Source organism: Sebastes fasciatus, chromosome 22, assembly GCF_043250625.1.
Source record: "Sebastes fasciatus isolate fSebFas1 chromosome 22, fSebFas1.pri, whole genome shotgun sequence".
Classification (NCBI taxonomy): Eukaryota; Metazoa; Chordata; class Actinopteri; order Perciformes; family Sebastidae; genus Sebastes; species Sebastes fasciatus.
This window is the reverse complement of record NC_133816.1, coordinates 19,538,491-19,559,135: the sequence shown is the minus strand read 5'-3', so window position 1 is coordinate 19,559,135 and position 20,645 is coordinate 19,538,491. Positions and strand designations below refer to the sequence as shown.

At 40.7% G+C, this 20,645-nt stretch overlaps 1 protein-coding gene across 14 annotated transcripts in view; it reads right to left on the bottom strand.

The window, feature by feature from the left end:
• nrxn2b (neurexin 2b) overlaps positions 1 to 20,645 on the bottom strand; it is a 795,015-nt gene that overhangs the window by 546,099 nt on the left and 228,271 nt on the right. For 7 of the 14 annotated variants that reach the window (XM_074624795.1, XM_074624794.1, XM_074624809.1 and 4 more), the window contains one exon: positions 3,639 to 3,656. The exons of the other annotated variants lie outside the window; for them this stretch is intronic. In XM_074624795.1, the coding sequence (XP_074480896.1) occupies positions 3,639 to 3,656 (18 nt within the window). The remainder of the gene's footprint in view (positions 1 to 3,638; positions 3,657 to 20,645) is intronic. 14 annotated transcript variants of the gene reach the window in all.

The window sequence follows — 20,645 nt, the reverse complement described above, 5'->3', positions numbered from 1 at the left end:
GAATAAAAAAAACTTTACTGTCTGGAAAAACTGCAATATTAACTTCCAGCAATGATATATTTTGCAACAACTTCAGCTTGGATGTGACGTTCGTTCCCATGTGGACTTGGGCAGCATTTACTGCAATTTGGCAAAACCTCAGGAGGATGATGTTTAGCTGTATTTCACACAACCGATCCAATTTTAAAGAAACGTCGGGAAAAGATGCATCTCGCTGCTGCTTGTTTAGACCAATAAAACTGATTGGACAAAGATGGTGCTGCAGTCACAGGTTGTTAATACCTGCGTCACTGCTAAAATATGACTTTTGCACAGTCCATAAATAAAAATACTAGGGTTGTTAGTCAATTCAAATATTTATTCACAACTAACTGCATGATTGCCCATAAATAATCACCATTAATCACAAATTAATTATTTTTATCTGTTGAAAATGTACCTTAAAGGGAGAATTGTCAAGTATTTAATACTCTTATCAACATGGGAGTGGGCAAATATGCTGCTTTATGCAAATGTATGTATATATTTATTATTGAAAATCAATTAATAACACAAAACAATGACAAATATTGTTCAAAAACCCTCACAGTTACTGCAAATCATTACATGGCAAACTCAAGATGTGATTATCATAAAGTGGGCATGTCTGTAAAGGGGAGACTCGTGGGTACCCATAGAACCCATTTTCATTCACATATCTTGAGGTCAGAGGTCAAGGGACATCTTTGAAAATGGCCATTCCAGTTTTTCCTCACCAGAATTTAGCACAACTTTGGAGCGTTATTTACCCTCCTTCATGACAAGCTAGTATGACATGGTTGGTACCAATAGATTCATTAGGTTTTATAGTTTAATATGATGCCAGTATCTTCACTCTAGCTTTAAAACCCGCTGAGCCCGCTACAACCTAAAAATTGCAAGTTGCATTAATGTGTTAAAGAAATTAGTGGTGTTAAAACTAATTTGCGTTAACGCCTTATTATTGTGTTAACTTTGAGAGCCCTAAATAATACTTGAAACTAAAACTAACACACTGTTAACCATTGTCTCCTTACTTCTACTCTTGGACTGCAGTGCTACTGTTCTATAACAATAAAATAAAGTATGAGCTGCACAGGAAATGCATCATGACAAGCTTGTGGAATCTTTCTTTGTTGAACCTCAAATGTCGACGCACAAAAATGCACACGATCCAGAACTATGTTGAATTTGCAGACTGCCACAGAAACAGCTTGTATCTCAAAAGCAAAACTGAATTATCTCCCTCCTCTTCGCCCAGTGGTCTTAATGAAGATGAAACTCAATTTGCACTGCCCCCCCCCCAGATCAAATTTTAATTAGTTTTTTTTTTGTTCCTCCTTCTCTGGATCTTAATTCTTTCAGGGTGGTAAGAAATGGGTGTGGTGTTTGAGTATTTGTCCCCACTCTGCACTGCACCCCGGGGGGGGGATGAACACGTCCCTAACCAAACCTTCCGGTCCCCACCCGGTTTCCAAGCTGCCGCAGACACACAGAACGCCACATTAGTATTCAGACGACATCAGACATCTGGGCCAAACACTCACCGGACAAAGCTAGACAAGCACACACACACACAAAAAACTATTAACGTATAAGGATAAGGAGACATGCTTGAATTATCACAGCACAGAACTCACAGGGGGCAAATATGCACCGTGGGATTGGTTAAAAAATGTGACTGTGTGAGAATGACTGCGTGGTTTTTCCTCAATGCAAGCTGCACATTCTGCCGTGCTGATTACTATTGCACATTCATAATGCATAGTAGGTACTGCAGCGAGACAAAGCTAATTATTAGGAGGCGAGCGATAACACTGACACATCACTAAAGCAGGAGTTGGCTGCGGCAAAGTGCTGCGAGCGAGAGTTTTAAACTCTACTCGTCTCATTTTCTCACTGTTTGTGTGAGGTGTTGATACGTCCCATTAGTCTGTCCATCTCGGCTCTCATCACAAGTATCCCGATCCTATCCCTCGCCCAAGTCTTCCACCCCCACCGACTCCAAATGATATGCTGATAGAAAGCTAGCGTACTGTGACGTGTCAGCATATTTACAGATAAAGTCCGCGTTTTAATAAATGACTTAATGGTCCAGAGCGCTTTAGGCCTAGTACACAACAACACAGAGGATGAAGTGGAATCTGCCCAGAACTTTGCATCTCCCTCTCATCATTGAATGGGAAGGTTATTTTGAAATTTGGTACAATGTGGAAGAGCTCGCAAAAAAAACAACAACGCTGTACAGTACAATGTTATTCAAACTGAATTGTGCCCGGGCTCCAAAACTCACTATTCATTCACTGAAACCTTTAAAATTAGCATTTGAATTGGAAAGTAATGCAGTTTATGAGACGTGCAAAGTAGGGACTTAGAGTTTTGTCATTCCGCAGTAAACATTTAGCATACTTCAGTATACAGTGCAAACAAATTAAAGCTAATGTAGTAGGCAATATCCAATAGCTGCAATGCATAAAGGATGAACGTGAGAGAGAGGAGGGAGAGGAAGAAAAAGAGAGAATGAGTTCTGCAGTGATTTCTGTTCAACAGTTAGCAGATCTTCAAAGTTAAGTTCCGTTGCTCATGTTTTAAACAAACTGAAATTAAAAGAGAGAATTTGTGGTGTGCCTGCTAATGTTCCCACATGCCTAACTGCACTGTATAATAACAAGGCTCAGTCAAAACCGAGTATATGTCTGGACAGTGTACGGTCAAGTCTGTGAATTTGTGGCTAAATTGTTACACAAATAGTCAGTGGTCATGTCTATAACGTTAAATCCAGCGCTACATGTCCACCAGGTCCGGTGAGGACACTAGAGGACGCGCTGCTCCACTCAACTGGCCGTTCAAGCGGTGACGTACCCGATCGTTGAATGCATCTGATTGGTGCCTGGTTTTCTTCTTGCAGTTTCAAACAAGAAACAACGAGAAATAGTCTATGCCTCTGCTGAATCTCGTTTCATTTCAGAACGAGATCGCCTAGTTTCACAGCTTAGTTCAAGTTTCGTGGATTGGACGCGTCGCTCTGGACGTGTCAAGCTGAACGGGCTCATTTGCATAAAGGCTTGTTCCCCGCCTTTTTCATTTTGAAAGAGAAACGGCCAATAAGGAAACTCCAACACTCGGCCGACCAATCGTGTAACTTCATCACTCAGTCACTCAGTCTCAGAGAGGAAACAACATGCCGGACTGCTCGTAAACTTTCTGTTATTCCGTCTAAACAATCCACCAAAATCTACTTTTGAAAACATTTTAAGCGAGAAATATGCTACAACACTGCTGAATATCGCTTCATTTTAGAACTTAATCGCCTAGTTTGACAGGTTAGTCCAAGTTTTTTTGGGCTGGACGCGTCACGCTGGACCTGCTTTCCAAAGGAAATGAATGGAAAGCATTGATTATTGTATCTGGTGAGTGGAACCGCTGACATTCGCCCCTGAAAATGTAAACAAAAGACAGTTCCCGCCTTTTCATTTTGAAAGAGCAACGACCAATGACGAAACTCCAACACTTGGCCGACCAATCGTGTAACTTCATCACTCACTCTGTAGGTCGCTATGGCTGTGGGGTGATATAAGAGACCATACATTGGTGTAAAGTATAGAAAGAAGTTGACTTACCGACTTGAGATGAGTCACCTGTAGAGGAAGAAAAAGAGGAGAGAGAAAGAAAAGTTGGATCAGATGAAAGAGCGAAGAAAAATACCACTTGAGTACACCTGCTCACCAAAAAGATAGTTCTAACAAAATGAGATATAATAGCAGAGGGAGAAAAAGCAAAGTCAGACTGCAATTAGCATTGAATGTCTCTCCACACACAGGCCTCAACAGAGCTACTAATTGAGACGGTGGAGGAAAACAACTACCAGGGATGTTCAGGAGGCAGCATTCATATTCTCTGTATAAAACAAGTCTTAAAGGTCAGAAGAGGAGCTCGCAGACAACAGCTAACTTCTTGACATTCACGTTTCCACTTCTCTCTACTCTGCAAATAGCTCCTCCTAGGACTCAAACTCATTAAAAAAAACACTGTGTTGTTGGATTCCTTTGAAAAAAAATACTCTCCCTAACTGCATTCAGCATGTATTTGTGACTTTTAAAAACACCAGATTATCCAATTAAGCAATCTTTTAACAGAAGGACCCTAGCCAAGACGAATAACAATAATAACAAATAACATAAAAAAGCCAATTATAAAAAAAAATCAGCAATTTAGTGGCATAAATACATAGTATATAATAACTTTTGATAAATAGTTCAGACATCAGAGTAGGCCTAGCGTCGTGCTTCTCGTCATCTCCTGAAAGAATGACATGGCACGTCGACCTATATCGGTTCAGGTAGACTTTACACCACTCACAGCTACTGTCAGACTCACAAATAACGTGATAAATTGAAAAAGAGGCAGAAAGAAAAGTATGCACAGGTAGCAAGTTATTAAGAAATTCAAAGCACCACCCAATACCTCACTACACTGCTTATTAAGAAGAGAATACAGCCTGGCTCATACTCATTTTGGATTCCTTCCAGTGTTCAATAGATGATTCACAAACGAAAGAAAAAAAAGTTTTAATAAGAATGCATAATTTTCATCTGAAATATTGATCCATGCTGTCAGGTCAGATTCCTAATTAAAGATCGGAGCTGTTGGCAGGTGTTACGTATTAAAGCGGGCGTACAGTAAGTGTTAAGATCAATTCGGGGTGGAGGTGCATCCAATTAACTTGTGAAAAGAAAAACTTTATTTTTTTTTTCTTTAAGGGAAGTTGAGCTGTACACACGGGAGAATTAATGCAACTACTGCACAATTTGGAGATGTAGAAAAACTTGACTCAGACCCGTGTGTCCTCTTGTTAGTGACATGCTGAACATTATAACAATTTTACAGGACATATGTGAAAATATTTCATTAGAACTACTGCATGTTATAGTGTTTCTCTGTCCTAAAACACTGTTTGTGACGATAAGTGATTGTAATAAGTGATCCTTTTGAAGGTACAGTGTGTAAGATTCTGCATCATGGTGTGGTTGCAGATTGCAACCAACTGAGTACTCCTCCACTCACTCCTCCCCGTCCAAGACTGTGATAACGTGAGCCGCCGAGGGCAAAATCGTGGTTTACTAAGAAGCCATCCGTACCATAATAACCCAACTTTAGGAGAAACGGAAGTCAGACGGTGGCTGGCGGTACCACCATGTTGCACTCTGCGGCTCACGTTACTGCAGTTTCACAAGTGTGTCGGAGAACTACGGTGGCCTTCAACGTGAAAAGCTCTCTCTAATACATGGCAGAGCAACATGGTGGACTTCGTGAAGAAGACCTGCTCACTATGTAGATATAAATGTCTCATTCTAAGCTAAAAAAAACAACGATTCTTAGTTCCAGTTATGAATAATATATTACATTTCTGCTGATAGATCCCCCAAAATGTTACACGCAGTTCCTTTAAGAGATGAATTATTTGTTTTAAGAAACACTAGCCACATTAGATGGGTAATGACATTAACATTACATCATGATACAAGATTTAAAGGGACTGTATGTAAGTTTTTACACGTACAGTATAAACGTTTTTAAATTGTTTTTTATTGCCAATGTGTGAACAGGTTGTAACCTGACCTAAACAATGAGACCTTCCACGACCTTCTGGGTTTCCTCTTTCAGCCTATAAACTGCTTTTAATGTGAAGAATACAGGACGTTTTTTTCTGGGAAAATCCAACAAACATGCGCGCTCGTGAGTGACTTTACTCTCTTCTGCAGCTCCACTACAGGGCAAACACAGTGTGCAACCATAGCTAAAGTTCGGATAGAAATGGAGTCTAACGCTAACACCAACAAACGACCGGCTCCCACCACAACTCAGACTCCAACACAAACTCCACGGAAGCACAAAAAAGTTATAGTCTAGAGAATTCGTTGGCAAAACAGGAATGTTACCGACGTCGGGGGAAAACTAGGATCAACGCCAACTGGGCCTTTGATTCACGGAGGGGAACTTTGTTTGGTTTTGGGTATCAAAGCGGACCCCGAGCTGGCAAAATCCCTATGGGACAGGTAAGCAAACATTGCTGCCAAGCATGTGAAATATAGAGTGATATTGTAGTTTTAGCTGGCTAATGTTGCTAACATTAATCAACATGATGCAGGACAGCAATTTCTGATTCTTACATATAGCCCCTTTAAACTACGGGGACAAAAGAGGTCCTTAAACTATAAAGGTTTTGAACGTTTTAAAGGCTCTGTTTGTTTAAAAATTCTACTGAAAGACATACAAAGATAAAGTTCATGAGCTCACGAGAGGGAGATCTACATCTTCGCCCACTGAGCTGCTGGTTAGAGTTCCCCCACAGTATATCCCTTCCAGCCATGAACAAAGTGGCCCACGATAGGCCGCCTTCCTTACTGGCGAGATGGCTACCATCCGCTGTCCAAGGTGAAAAGAAGCCTCTTCAGTTCCAACACATGGAAGCAGAGCAAGAATCCCAGAGCCAGAGCAGATGGAGCGCAGGGCGCTTTGCCTCGCAAGCGCCGACACTGCTCTTGATCCACCGGTCCAGGCACAAGAGCTGAGACAAATGTCCAGGGTGGTGGATGAAGGAGGCGAAGTAAGAAAAAGGTGCCAGAGGAATGAACGCAACCAATAGGTCTGAGTCTCCCAGGCCTTGTTTGTTAATATCCGGGATTTTGACAAGAACATCTCCGGCTCCCGAGTGGTATCAGCTGCCCTGCGCGCTCTGAAATCAACAAACATGCTCTAACACACGGGGGGGTATAGCCAACGACGGGGACGTAGGAAGTGTGTGTGAGACAAAGATAGCAATTGAAGAGATACTTGGGGAAACAGAGGTCTTCAATCATACCTGTCCACTTCTCCCAGGTCACAGGGAGCAGAGGAGATAAAGATGTACAGAGCGTCATATATTATGTTCCCATGTAACATCATGACAGCGGTGTATAAATATAAAGTTATGTCCACCACGCCGTCTTTACAGTGTGGGGTGAACATGTTTTATTGGAAGATATATCCTACTAGAGAGCTGATAGGACTCAGGGGCAGAGCTATAAAGTCTCTAGTGACCCCTGAAGTATAGTAAATAACCCCAGCTGGATGCCATCAACAGTTTTGGGGGTGTTCAGGATTTCATGACGGACACATATTGAGGCCAAAGCTGGTAAGCTGTGTATTTTCCACACCGTCTACACCGTATGATATGATACCCCTCATTACACCGAACAATGCATGTACGTTTTTGTGACATCGCTGGAAAGGCAAGCGAGAAAATGACCCCTGACCCCACGCCTATTTTTTTTTCTTCCTTTTTCGGCAACTCGGTCTCGCAGCCGAGAAGTAGTGACCCCTGTCTGCTGTCGATTTACTTTCCATCTCTCATCCCGCTCTCTCTCAGCACCGCTTAGCTGTCAACCCTTCTTTCTCGCCCGTATGCGGAGAGAGAGGAGCGTGGAGGGAACAGGACACACACCGATGAGTGAGACACGAGGCACCAACACACACACACCACAAACGGAGAATACAAGGACACATTAAGGGCAGACCAGGCTTGTCCACATGTCAGTTTATCAAAGACAACAAAAAGAAACAGACACATACGAGTATATGAGCAAAATAGCAGTCATTTGAGAGCAAAAAGTTGAGCTCACGGTTATGTATACATTTAACTAGTTAGCTTACTGTTAGCTACATACATGTGTTTTTGTTCATATTTCTTATGAGATTATTAAAAAGCAAAGATATCACTGTAGAAACATAACAGTAATTAGCTTATTTTTAGATACCTTTCAAGTTCAAATTGGTGCTAGTAGCACATGTTAGCCTGGCTGTTATTCTAAGCTCCACAGTGCCCACGCCGACGCTGTCTGGTTCAGGTATCAGAAGGCATTTGTTTTTAATCACAGTCCAGTTTATCAGTGACAAAGCTCAGCTAATTAGCCCCTGTTTGTTACCTTCAATTGGTGTTAACTTGCTAGTCAATGTACTCAGTCCTGTGGTTCTCACCCACACTGTGTTGCTGTGTAGAAACCAGGCCAGACCATCTTCAGTGGAAAAAAAATGTTGGTTCACACTTAGAAATTAATTTTCTAGACTGTTTTGTTGTTTGTTTAGCTTTGGTAATTCTTAAATCCATTGTAGAGTCAAAGAAGCACTGAGGTCTCTGCACTGTTCATAGCAGGAACAACACAGGTGTAACAACTAGCATTAACGATGGCTCTGTCTCATTTAAAGGAACAGTGTGTAATTTAGGGAGATCGATTGGCAGATATGGAATATAATAGTAATAAGTGTGTTTTATTTAGTGTATTATCACTTGGAAATATGAATTGTTGTACTTTTGTTACTTTAGAATGTTTATAGAGTGGTGCAGGGACGACATATTTGTGTAGGCCAAACTACAGGTAACCTCGACAAAAAGCCAACGGGTGTGAAGTGTGAATGCAATTGCAAGAGGTAAAAAGCTAGCGATGCTGTTAAAGGCGGACGTGTCGGCGTGATGACAGTTTGTAGTCTCACTCAGCCATTTGTTTGCAACTGCTTTTTTTAAGACATATGAAAGTTTCAAAATTCACAAATGTGTTATTTACTGACATATTTTGTATCGTAGAACAAAACGTTCAAATCTCTTAAGCTTGTGTTAACCACAGACCTTTTAATGGGTTTTCAGGCATCTAAAAACCCATTAAAAAAAAAAACATTGACTTCCAGAGGAGGGAACTGGACGTGCTAAACTGCAAACTAATTTCCGGGTTTTAGGACTCATTCTTGCACCACTCTATATCTTAAAAAATAATGAAAAAAATGAAGCTTTACAAACTTGCACACACAAATAAACCACTTAATTTATGCTTTCAGGGCTGATATTTCTGAAACATGCTTTAGAGAAGAAAAGACGGAGACACAGTGGGTGTGAGATAACATCAAGAACAACATATTAGGAATCAATAAATTCAGTAAAAGAACTCCAACTGAGCACGGCTCGTACTTGAACTGTTTCACTATTAATATTTCATCTCACCACCCTGTCTACTGACATCGAACAATAACTAGAGCTGCTCCCGGTGTGGTCTCTTGCAATGTGAATACTACTCTGGTATCCACACAGAAATAACAATGTCATGCTTCTACAAGAGTCTCCCGCTGCAGTGGGCAAAGTATGGAAATAGGAAAGATGATTGTGCATTTACTGAATCCTCAAGAGACCGGGGGAGAGATCTATACTCGTACTCTCACACAGAGGTGACAACCCAACTGTTGGAATGACTTTGTGCTTATTTTCCACAACAGTGAGCAAACAAGGGAAAACCGCTGGCATTCTGCCTTGATCCAAGATCTTATTACTGGTGGATTTCACCTAATAAGATAAATGGATAGAAGCAGTAAGCTACTCACACCACTGTGTTCTCTTGGGTTGTGCAAGGAATAAAGTACCCTGAAATCCTATGCTAGAGGTTCACCACAGACAATCACTGCCTGTGCGTGGTTTACACTATTAAAATGTCCCAAAGGTAACCTTCGGAGGCTTTTTATTTAAAACCAAATACAATATTATTATAGAGAAGAATGGTATTCATATGACTAAACCCCCTGGATGAAACACAGAAGTGTACAATTAAACTGCATATGAATGTGGTGAAATAAACATTATATTAGGTGAAAGAAACAATTCATAAATACCTTCTTTTTGGTAAACAATATTGATAAAATGGACCCCAGCATAGAGATGGGGTCCACAGTGAATGGGATAACATGCCCATCAGACATTTTACTGATGTTTTAATTCCCAACCTGGGGTCCGGGCCCCCTTAGGGGGGCGCCAAAGATCACTGGGGGTGTGCCAGGATTTGTCTGCTCTGAGGTTGTCAAAATTAGATTTACTCATGTATAATTAAAATCATAATAACACACTTACTGGATAATTGATATGTTTATAAGTTTGTATATAAAACTAATTACAAATATATATATTTTTTTGCTACTTAGCAGCAAAATCTAATGATATAGTCTGCTTTAATCCATATTTGTTGGCGTTTAGCCTTTCAAAAACAACATTTTCATTGCGGCCAAAACTCACAAAGGGATGCCCGCAACTGTGTTAGCGGGGCGGTCTAGCAGCAATCTAACAGCACCATAAATTACATTTAATTTTATTATTTTGGCTCTAACGTTATTATAGTAAATTAATTAATTACAAAAAAAGAATTATGTTACCTATTTGCATTCGCTTGGCGAAACCATCAGGATGCCATCACCTTAATTAAGTTGATGAAACTGGCAGGATCTATTCAATAAAGAAAGTTAATTTAATAAAACAAAGACTAACTTATATGATACACTGAATAAATCTATTCAAATTAAGGATTTCATTCGAGGATTTGTAATATTTGTTTTTAGGGTGATGACGTCAGCTTTTCTTAGCTACAAGTAGGGAGGCTTTAAAGAAAATAAGTTGGGAACCACTGTTCTAATTAACTCTATTAACAAAGAAAAGTGAAAACAAGTAGTCAAATATAATATCAAACAGCAGTATATAATTAAGTTTTACAATGATTATATGCCATTTCTTATCCCTGATGTCTCATCGTGGCAAGTTGTGAAGTACAGACAGATACAGACCGGAGTGTAGTAATCATGTGTCCATGTGTTCTTACTTAGCCTGGGTCACTTTCACAGTACGACAGCCACGTGTACAAGTGCTCAAATGATTTAAATACAACACATTAGACTAAAATATTCAATACACAATTGTGTGCAGAATAAAGTGTTGCAGTAATTTGCTGTTCCCAGCATTTTTCATTATGGCTCCATTGGCTCGCCCATTACCTGCTATCAGACATCCAACTGAACTATATGACACCCCTAGTCGGTATTAGATAAAATGTCATATAGATTACTAATAAGCTACAGTCACTTTACAAAGTTTGACACGAGGCAAAGTGTTCATCCGGCCGAGTGCTAAAGAACATGATGTGCCGAAGCTACAGCTTTTGAAGTGGGGCTTTTAATCGGTAACAGAGCAAAGATATCACCATGTGACATTCAGTGCCTCTGTTTAATATTCCCTAAAGATGTCTCTGACAAGTAATCATCCACTGTCTGGCCTTTACATAGCGTTCTCTGCTTAAAGGGTAACTTTGGTATTTTTCAACCTGGACCCTATTTTGTCTCACTAATAGGGACAACAATTCCTGATATTGGTCCAGTATTGAGGGGTAACTCTGTAGACGGCAGCCACTCACAGGCTGCAATATGATGCTGTTGGGGCAAGCTCGCACCGTCATTAACGTCCGCTAAATGTGCTTGTTTTTGCCATGACAGGCTCTGATTGCTATTAGAAGTGTCTGACATTATGGAAATAGTCTCGCTCAAGGAGAAGTCTCATCTGAAAGAGGTGACGTGTTGCCGGATGACAACTGTGGAATAGCGGAATACATCCATGGTGGAAACGCGAGTGCCAGCCGGGCAGAAAGAGTAGCTTAGAGTTATCCAAAGGATTTTCAATGTCTTTGAATTTGATGGTCGGAGTACACAGATATTCAGATTTCACAATAAGACTTCTCCTTGGGCGGGACTTCGACACAATAACAAACAGACCGGAAAAAGCGAAGGGTAAAGAAGAAGGTTTTATCTCTCTGTAGGGTCATTTCCATAATGATGTCAGAGACCTATAACAATCTGAGGCTGTCTGTGGCAAAGACAAGCACTTTTAGTGGACGTAATGTTACATCGACGCTGCTCACTTGCCCTTGCAGCTCGTTTTCCTTCTGCCAGTTACAACATTATCCCCTCAATACTGGACCAATTTCAAAAATTGTTGTCCCCATTAGTCACTTAAACTTCTCTATGTGTGTCCGTGTGTGTGTGACTAAGTAAATGAATCCGACTTAAACATGGAAAAACCTATATTCATTTCTATATTTGAAGAACAGGGACTCCCTATTGGTTCAAGATTTGCATTTCAGAACATGAACATGTGCCTTTTAGTGTGGGAGTGCACATGGCCGTGCTAACTATCATGACAACTTCAAAAGAACATTTGATTCTCAGAAGGGTGAAAAATTCCTGCCGAGTTTAATGAAGCTCTTCAGTTGTGTTACACTGTATAAGTACTTAATGGTGTGTGGTAAAATGTTACTCAAATACCATGCATAACAATGAGGTGTAAGAATGAATTATAACATATATTACACTGACTTTCAAAGGACTGCATTTGAATAGGGGATAAGTGAATAGATAAATTAAGATAGATTTCAGAGTGTTAGTTCCCATTCTACCTCTCTATCTCTACTTTGCTGTCCCTCTTCAGCAGTCTCTCACTATTGCTTTTACCGTCCACACTTCTGCCCAGTTTTAGAGAGATACCTACGTGTGCAGTGAGTCTGCAGTCTACAATTCTCTGACAGGGACGCAGCACTTTCTTTTAGGATAAAAGCCAAGAGAAGGCAAGGTACTGCTGTAGAAGTGTAATTACTGTAAAGTGATTTATGTCCTTTACAGAAGGGGTCACCTCAGGGAAAGGTTCCTTTCATTGAAAAAGTCATTAGCAAGCAACGCAAATTCACCCCATGGAGGGTCAGTGTTCTTAAAGGTTAGGCCAGTAGGCCAAGCATGCAACTTACTTAGTATGCACTCGTAAAATTAGAACAATTTTACTGCTCTGGTAATAAATTGTAATCCAGACTATTTAAAACAAACATCCTGATTAGTTGATGCAATTACAATTACAGGAAAGATAACCCTGAGTCTTAGGAAGGAGGTTGAATCAGTGAAGACCACAATATCTGGTTCAAAGCAGAACCACCATTATAGCCTCGCCACTACACCGCAACCCTTCAAAGAAATAACAGGAGAAGAATGACAAGAGGGAAGGTATAAAGCAAGCCCTGAGGCCATGCGTGCACCATAATATCCTACCCCAGGGGTGGGCTAATGTTCTTCAAAGAGAAAAAAGAACGAACAATGTTTTGCTTCCCAGGTTGAAAGCCCTCTGGCAGGCAAAAACCAGTTAACTTCTGCCATGCAAGTCAAGTCTGCTGCTGAGTTAATTGGCCTGGACACCCAGGGCACCCGGCTCACCCGAGAGGGTACTTTGAACCAAGCGCCCCTCTGCTAATGCCAGTGTCAACTGCAACCCAGCCTATCAGGGATGCATGCGTCGACACGAGACAGGGATAAACAATTAGTCATGGAGAACTCCACTAAAAAAAAAGAGAACACTCTGTGAAGCCTCAGTTGAATTTGCAAGCACCTCTTGACGGACCACATGTACAAAGGGGCAAGTGGGACTACTACCACCACAGCTGTCACCATGAGGTTAAGGCAGTGTGCCCAGTGGGCAACCTCCGTGTCTGAAAAATGAAGCCAATGCAGAAGTGCCTTAAACTTGCATTATTTCTAACAGCCAGCAGGGGGAGACTCCTATGGTTACAAAAAGAAGTCTTATTGCATAAAGAGTATGAGAAAATGAGCCTACTTCTCACTTGATTTATTACCTCAATAAACATTGTAAACATGAGTTTATGATCTCAATTGCTAGTTTTAAGTCTTCTTCAATACAGCATGATGTTCAGTTAGTAAATCATGGTCCCATTTAGAGTCAAATAGACCATAAAGCAGGGGATGCTTTAGGGCGTGGCTACCTTGGGATTGACAGGTCGCTACCATGGCATTGTCTGGTCTGGGTGTTGTCCATGTTTTCGTCTTAAAACTTTAACTCTTTCAAAGTGTGTTTTCAGTTCATGAAAGTTAATTGCAACATTTTGGTCGCCTAAAATGCTTTATTCAGAGTTTGGATATATTTAGCATCACCCTCTCTTGTCACTTCTGGTTTCAAAAAAACAAGATGGTGAGGCTCAAGGCTTCAAAATGTCAATCCACAAACCAATGGGTGATGTCATGGTGACTACGTCCACTTCTATATACAGTTTATGAGTGTGCTCAGTTGAACTGGAATACAAACTGAAATAAGAAGAGACAGGCAATAAAATCTAATATCCTTTCTTGGGCAGTATGACTGTTGCAGTCCCTGGCCCCAGAACCATGACCACTATCACCTGTCACCTGAGATCGCTTGAGCCATTGTTCAGGTGTAACCCCAGGTCCTGAATGTGATTACAGAGCAATCATGTTGACAATACTGATCCTCTGAGCTCCTGAAGGGAGGGACCAACATGCGACCTACTGCCGTCCAACACATGTTTGGACAGATCAAAGTATTTGCTAAACAACTAGCAAAAAGTCCTCCAAATTAGACGACAGGATGTACAGTATGGTTTGGCTTTGTCACTTGGACAGAAATATGGTTTTAAGGCAATTACTAAAACAACTGATTCTTCGGTCTTTCTTTGAAGGACAGTCTCAACTATTGTGTTGCGTTTGGACATCACAACTAGGGTTGCATCGATACCGATACCGGATCAGATATCGGGATAATGCTGGCTCAAATAGCTGGATCAGGTATCAGGACAATGGGGCCGATCTATTAAATTAAATTATATGTTTATATACTATATACTGGAATTTTAATTCCTGTTTACGTTTTGACCAATTTGTAGCTGGATTAAAAAGGTTTACAGCTGGAATTGTAATTCCTGTTAATTTTTAAGATTTCTTACCAAGTTGTTGGTGTACAATTTATTATTTTAATGATAAATAACAATTCACTAAAATTATATCTATGTATTTATTTGTTACATTTTGTTTTACAAAGTTAGGAGAGCAATGTTTAAGCCAAGCCTGATGCTGCCTTATACATAAAAGAATGATACCAGGGGGATACAGCTCGTTAATTAAAGACTGGTATCAGATAGGTACTCGGTATCGGCCGATACCCAAAGCCAAGGTATTGCTACCGGTATCGGAACTGAAAAAGTAGGATCGGTGCATCTTTAATCACAACCAACTGGCAAAAAATGTATTACACATATCATCTTTAATCATCACCCTTGTGAATCTGGCAAGAACCACTGTCATCGATGTCCTCTTAAGATTAAGGATACCTTAAATACAGGTAACCACAAAGAGAGTATGTATACGAATATGAATCCAGATATGTGCAAACAAGTGTTGCGAGACATGCAACATGCTGTTGACAGGTGAGTTGCCGTTGCCCTCCCATTAACATGCTCCGAGCTCGTACTGTATATTGACTGGCTCTTCTCAAGGCAAGGTTAGTCAGAGTCTGACCCCCCCAACCCAGTCCTTGCTTTTCTAACCGTGAGACGCATACAGTTTGTAACGGCACTCAACATACTGCCAGCATGCTGGTATGTTTATTTGATGTGGCATTTACAAGCATCGCTCTCCCTCGCCCTCATCTCTCTTATCCCACCCCTTCCTTTGCCATCAATGTATTTTAGGAGTTTAGCTTTTGATCATATTCCAGGGTCATTACTGGAATCCTGAGCAGTCAACTAGGGTTAAATACTCTATTTGCCTGCCAGTGCATGGTAGGAAAACGAGTTGGAGAGGGAGTCGTAAATCAGCCCAAGCATCACGGGAGACATGAGAGCCTTTGTGAAAAGTGGAATTTTGGAAATATGACAGCTATTTTATGTAGACTCTGTGTCCAGGCCCTAATTATATGGTGAATAGCTCATCAATTGCCATTTATCTTAGGCTCAAGCTCAACTTCAGTAGAACTTTAAAGACGTTAATTTACATGCACAAAATTGCCATTGTGTTTGTTTGTGTTTGATGCATGGGCAGCATCATATACAGTATTTCCAAGTCAAAAGACTTGTCCAATTAGGTAGCACTTAAACAACCAAGCAGACCCACCAATCAAAGAAATGGTCAACTGCACGAGGAATTAATTGAGAAAAAGCAAGAGAAAGTCCCATTTGCAGTGTTTTTTTGTTTTAACAATAATAGAACTAATGCAATTATCTGAGCCTTAAATGGATTTAAGGATACTGTGACATATACTGTAGCATTTCTTTTTTTCAGCCAGTCATAGGCTACATGTAAAATCAGGATTATCTGGTTTACAAGAAGGCTTTCTCTCCACTTTTCCCTCTCTACATTGAATCAATCAACAACCTGAGAAACCTATACCCTTCACACATATTAAATGTGATTTTCAAGTTAATTTATTACAAAAATTAAAAATAAATCCACCAATATAAATGACGTACTAACTGACGTTATAAATGACCAACTTAATATAACTAATGATTCATTTTTTATTTATTTATTTATTAATATCCTGCTGTATCCTCAGGAGACGGAAGAAAACTCTGTTGCCAGGTAACAGTGACACAGTTGAGAGACTAAGCTGGGTTGATAGCTAGAGTGGTTTCTGTTGGTCCTTTGGACCCGTGGAGGCCGGTAGGCTTGAGTGGCTCTCCCAGGAGAAAATAAGAACGACGGCAGCGTGGGAGAGAAAGACGTCGCAGTGGATAAAATGGGTAAAAACATAAAATGGATATAAAAAAACAGTTAGTATTTCTGGGAAAAAAAGAACAGTGAGTAGGGCTGAACAATTAATCACACTCAAACTCACATTGTAATGTAACAGAACGCAATTTTGAAATCGCAAAAGCTGTGATAAAAAAAAAAAGAATTGAGGGTTGAAAACACTTGGCCTCGTGGGCTTCACTTCACGTGGTATATGCGAACGAGAGAGATGAAGAAAACAACTTGTACAAATGCCACACTTGCGAGCTTCGACGGTGGCAGTACTTACCACCGTGTGAAAATGGCCAAGGTCAGGGCTAAGTGAAATTCACATGTTATATTTAATTGTTGTAAGAGTAGCGTAGCGAGTGTGTGGTCGAGAGAGAGACGCCGGTGCACTCAAAATGCTGCAGCGAGACTCTAAAAAAATAATGAGATTTAATAGAAGAGTCTACATACGGAAAAATAATATTTTTTTCTTGAATCGGTTATTCTTCCTTTTTTTATTTTTCCTGTTTTTAATGTGTTTAGTAACTCATACCTAAGTTGTCATTATTACTGTATTAATTCTAATTTTATTCATTATTTATCTGTTCATCTCTCGAGTTTCTTTATATATCTTGACTTTCACAGACATTTGTATTTTATTCTTATTTTATTGTTGGTCATTGGTGCCTTGTATATATATATTTATAAAATATTATTTATACAAACCATTTTTTTTCCCACTACTTGAGTACATAACAGTCCTGTCTATCCCTCACCTTTATTTGTCCAGCTTGTCCCTGGATGTTATTTATATTTCTGTGTAAGTACGCTTAGAGAGATGCATAAAAAACGTGAAATGAAAAAGAGTGAAATTCTTAAAGCACTCTGTAACTTGAGACCAGCAAGCAGGCTTTCGGCAGAATAGATCGTGCGTGGACCAGATCGCAACTCTCCGCATCATAGTTGAACAGTCATTGGAATGGAATTCTCCGCTATACATCAACTTCATAGACTATGAGAAGGCATTTGACAGCATTGACAGAAGCATCCTCTGGAAACTACTTCGATACCATGGCATTCCAGAAAAAATGGTCAACATAATCAGGAACTCTTACGCAGGGATGACCTGCAGAGTTATCCATGGAGGACAGCTCACCAGAAGCTTCCAAGTGAAGACCGGCATCAGGCAAGGCTGTCTACTGTCCCCTTTCCTCTTCCTCACGGTTATCGATTGGATAATGAAGACCACAACAGCACAGAGGAGAAACGGGATCCAGTGGACACTCACAACACAGCTAGACGACTTAGACTTTGCTGATGACCTGGCTTTGCTGTCTCACAGCCGACAACAGATGCAAGAAAAGACAACAATACTGGCAGACACATCATCACAAATAGGCCTCAACATCCATAAAGGAAAAAGTAAAGTCCTCAAGGTCAACACAACCAGTGAAGACTCAGTGACCTTGGAGGGAACAGCACTGGAAGAAGTAGAAGCCTTTACATACCTCGGTAGTGTCATCAATAAACAGGGCGGAACGGATGCAGATGTCAGAGCCAGAATCGGCAAGGCAAAGGCTTCATTCATACAACTAAAGAACATCTGGAGCTCCAAAGAAATCAGCCGGCGGACAAAGCTCAGACTCTTCAACTCCAACATTAAACCAATACTCCTCTATGGTTCAGAGACGTGGAGGACAACAAAGACCACAACAACAAAAGTACAAACATTCATAAACAACTGCCTGAGGCGCATCTTAAACATCCACTGGCCGGATACCATCAGTAACAATGATCTTTGGCAAAGAACAGGTCAAAAACCTGTTGAAGAAGAGATCAGGAGAAGGAGATGGAGATGGATTGGCCATACACTCCGGAAACCCGGTACCAGCATCACCAGGCAGGCCCTTAGATGGAACCCACAAGGCAAAAGAAGGAGAGGCCGGCCCAAGAACACCTGGCGCAGGGACCTTGACACGGACATCACACAGAGCGGGCTGACATGGAAACAACTGGAGAGGAAAGCCCAGGACAAAAGACTCTGGCGGACTGTGGTCAACGGCCTATGCTCCACAAAGGAGCGAAAGGCTTTGAATGAATGAACTCTGTAACTTGTTTTTAAGAAGTGCTATATAAATAAAGTTATCATTAGTATATACATAAACTAATCAGTTGTGTATTTCTGACATATTTGTGTTACAGTGTTGCAGCTCTTTTCCATAATGAAAGATTGTATTCTACCTTTGATAAGCATAGGATTAATACATATTCAATAAGGGACAAACAGAGTGAATTTGTGCATGTCCTCTGTCATACAGTGTGCTTTTAAAAGTGTGTTTGTGTGTGTTGCCCTCTGTTATAATGAAGTAATTTCAACTGGCACACCACACATCACGCTTTTTGTGCTTCCCAACGACCTTGAGGGTGCTCGCCTGTGATATGACATGGTACCTCTCAGTTGTTGGGTTGTGCTTGAAGCCAGTGTTTGACCAATGCTTCACACACAAACACACACACACACACACACACACACTGATCCCCTTCTCCTAGTGCGTCTGCACATCTCTTTCCTGGACCCCAGTCCATGCTCTAATCCTCTGGACTCGATGCTGAGGCTGCAGTCTGGTAATTCACCAAATCCCCTACTGCTCCCCTCAGCCCATACCTCTCCTCTGATGTCAAGTGCTCCTTGACAGTACAAATGCGAACACATAAACGCTTGCATGCAAACGCCCACGTATAAACATGACAAACACACATTAGAGCTGCATTCTACATGCTTTAAACCTTTACCAAACGCCTCAATATTTGGATTTTTATGTTCCCAGCTTTCACTGGGTACACTATTTTCTTGGCTTCCAGTAAAAGAGGGACTTATTTTTCAGGGTTTTCAGTTTGATGAAGTGTCAGCATTTGCAGCCTGCATGGCTTAGGTCTGCTTTCTGCCTCGTGTTCTGTAATGAGCTCCGTTTTATGTCTACATTCTCAAAACTGTCACTGGAAAAACATCCACATTTGATCATTGATTTCATTAAATGGTTTATTTTTTTTCTCCCTTGCACAACACCAAAGTGCTCCCCGATTTGCCATTAGAGACCTCCCACAAGAACAATGTGTAATTTCAGCCTGCCATCGAAAGTGTCTGAGTGCGTCAGTCAAGAGCGAAATGCGGAAGCTGAACATTAGACACGACTTGAAACGTTTTTCTTTCTTGGAAAATGGAGATTTCAAACAAAGATAAATGATAAAATGGGCTCACCGAGAGATTTTCTCTCATCTTAAGATAGATGATAGATATTGTTTTCGAGGAGGACATTTGCATGTGATAAAACAAAAAGGAAAGTAATATTTGAGTAGGGGGATGTGCGTGGTGTACAAACAAGACAATTGTAAGCAGATTTAAGTATTCTATAATTACTAAAAGAAAAGCACGGAGCATAAAATACGCTAGCGAGACATTAGTCTATCCCTGTTCACTGTGGAGCAATCGCATTACGTGTTGTTAGACAATTGGCGTGCCTTGAAATCGGCGCCTTTTCAATGGTTTCATTTTGCTAGATTGTTATTATCTGTATGATAAACAGATTTAATCAGTTGCTCAGTTGGATATGGCTCCTGCTCATTTGAAACTAGTTAGGAAAGGAAGCTGATTGGGGAAATGAAAGTAGTTTTTTTTAAGGGACGCACACCACAGACTTCTTAAATGTCCAGCCAATTGCACAAAGGCCAGAAATCGTGGGTGAACTTGAAAGTCAGGAAGAGGTGGATAAGAGAGAAAAAAGATAAATGAGAAGGAGGGAATATGAAGAGGATGTATTCAAAAGGGAAAAATAGAGGATTTGGCACAGTGTGACTTGTCTATGCATAAGGGTAAAATAACTAAATGGAGGACACTTTGAAGGCTCTCCAGGGTCCAACAAAGCAGCGCCATTCCAGTCTGCTTTGGTGCTTTGTGAGGGGTTAAGAAGGGTACTCTGTAAAACGCTGGAGTGGCCCGCTATCAAGGCCGGCGCTCCGTTCCTTTATGATTAGTGTGCTTGTTCTGTTAGATGTGATTGGACTAATGCTGTAATGCTCTACCCGAGTTAATGGTCTGTGGTTACTGTGGCCAAGCCCTGCTGCTTGATTAAATTATTCACTTAATATTAGTATTAGTTGATTAATCTACCAATTAATTGGCTGGGTCAAAGTGATTGTAACTGAGACTCTTAACAGCCGACTTACAAATG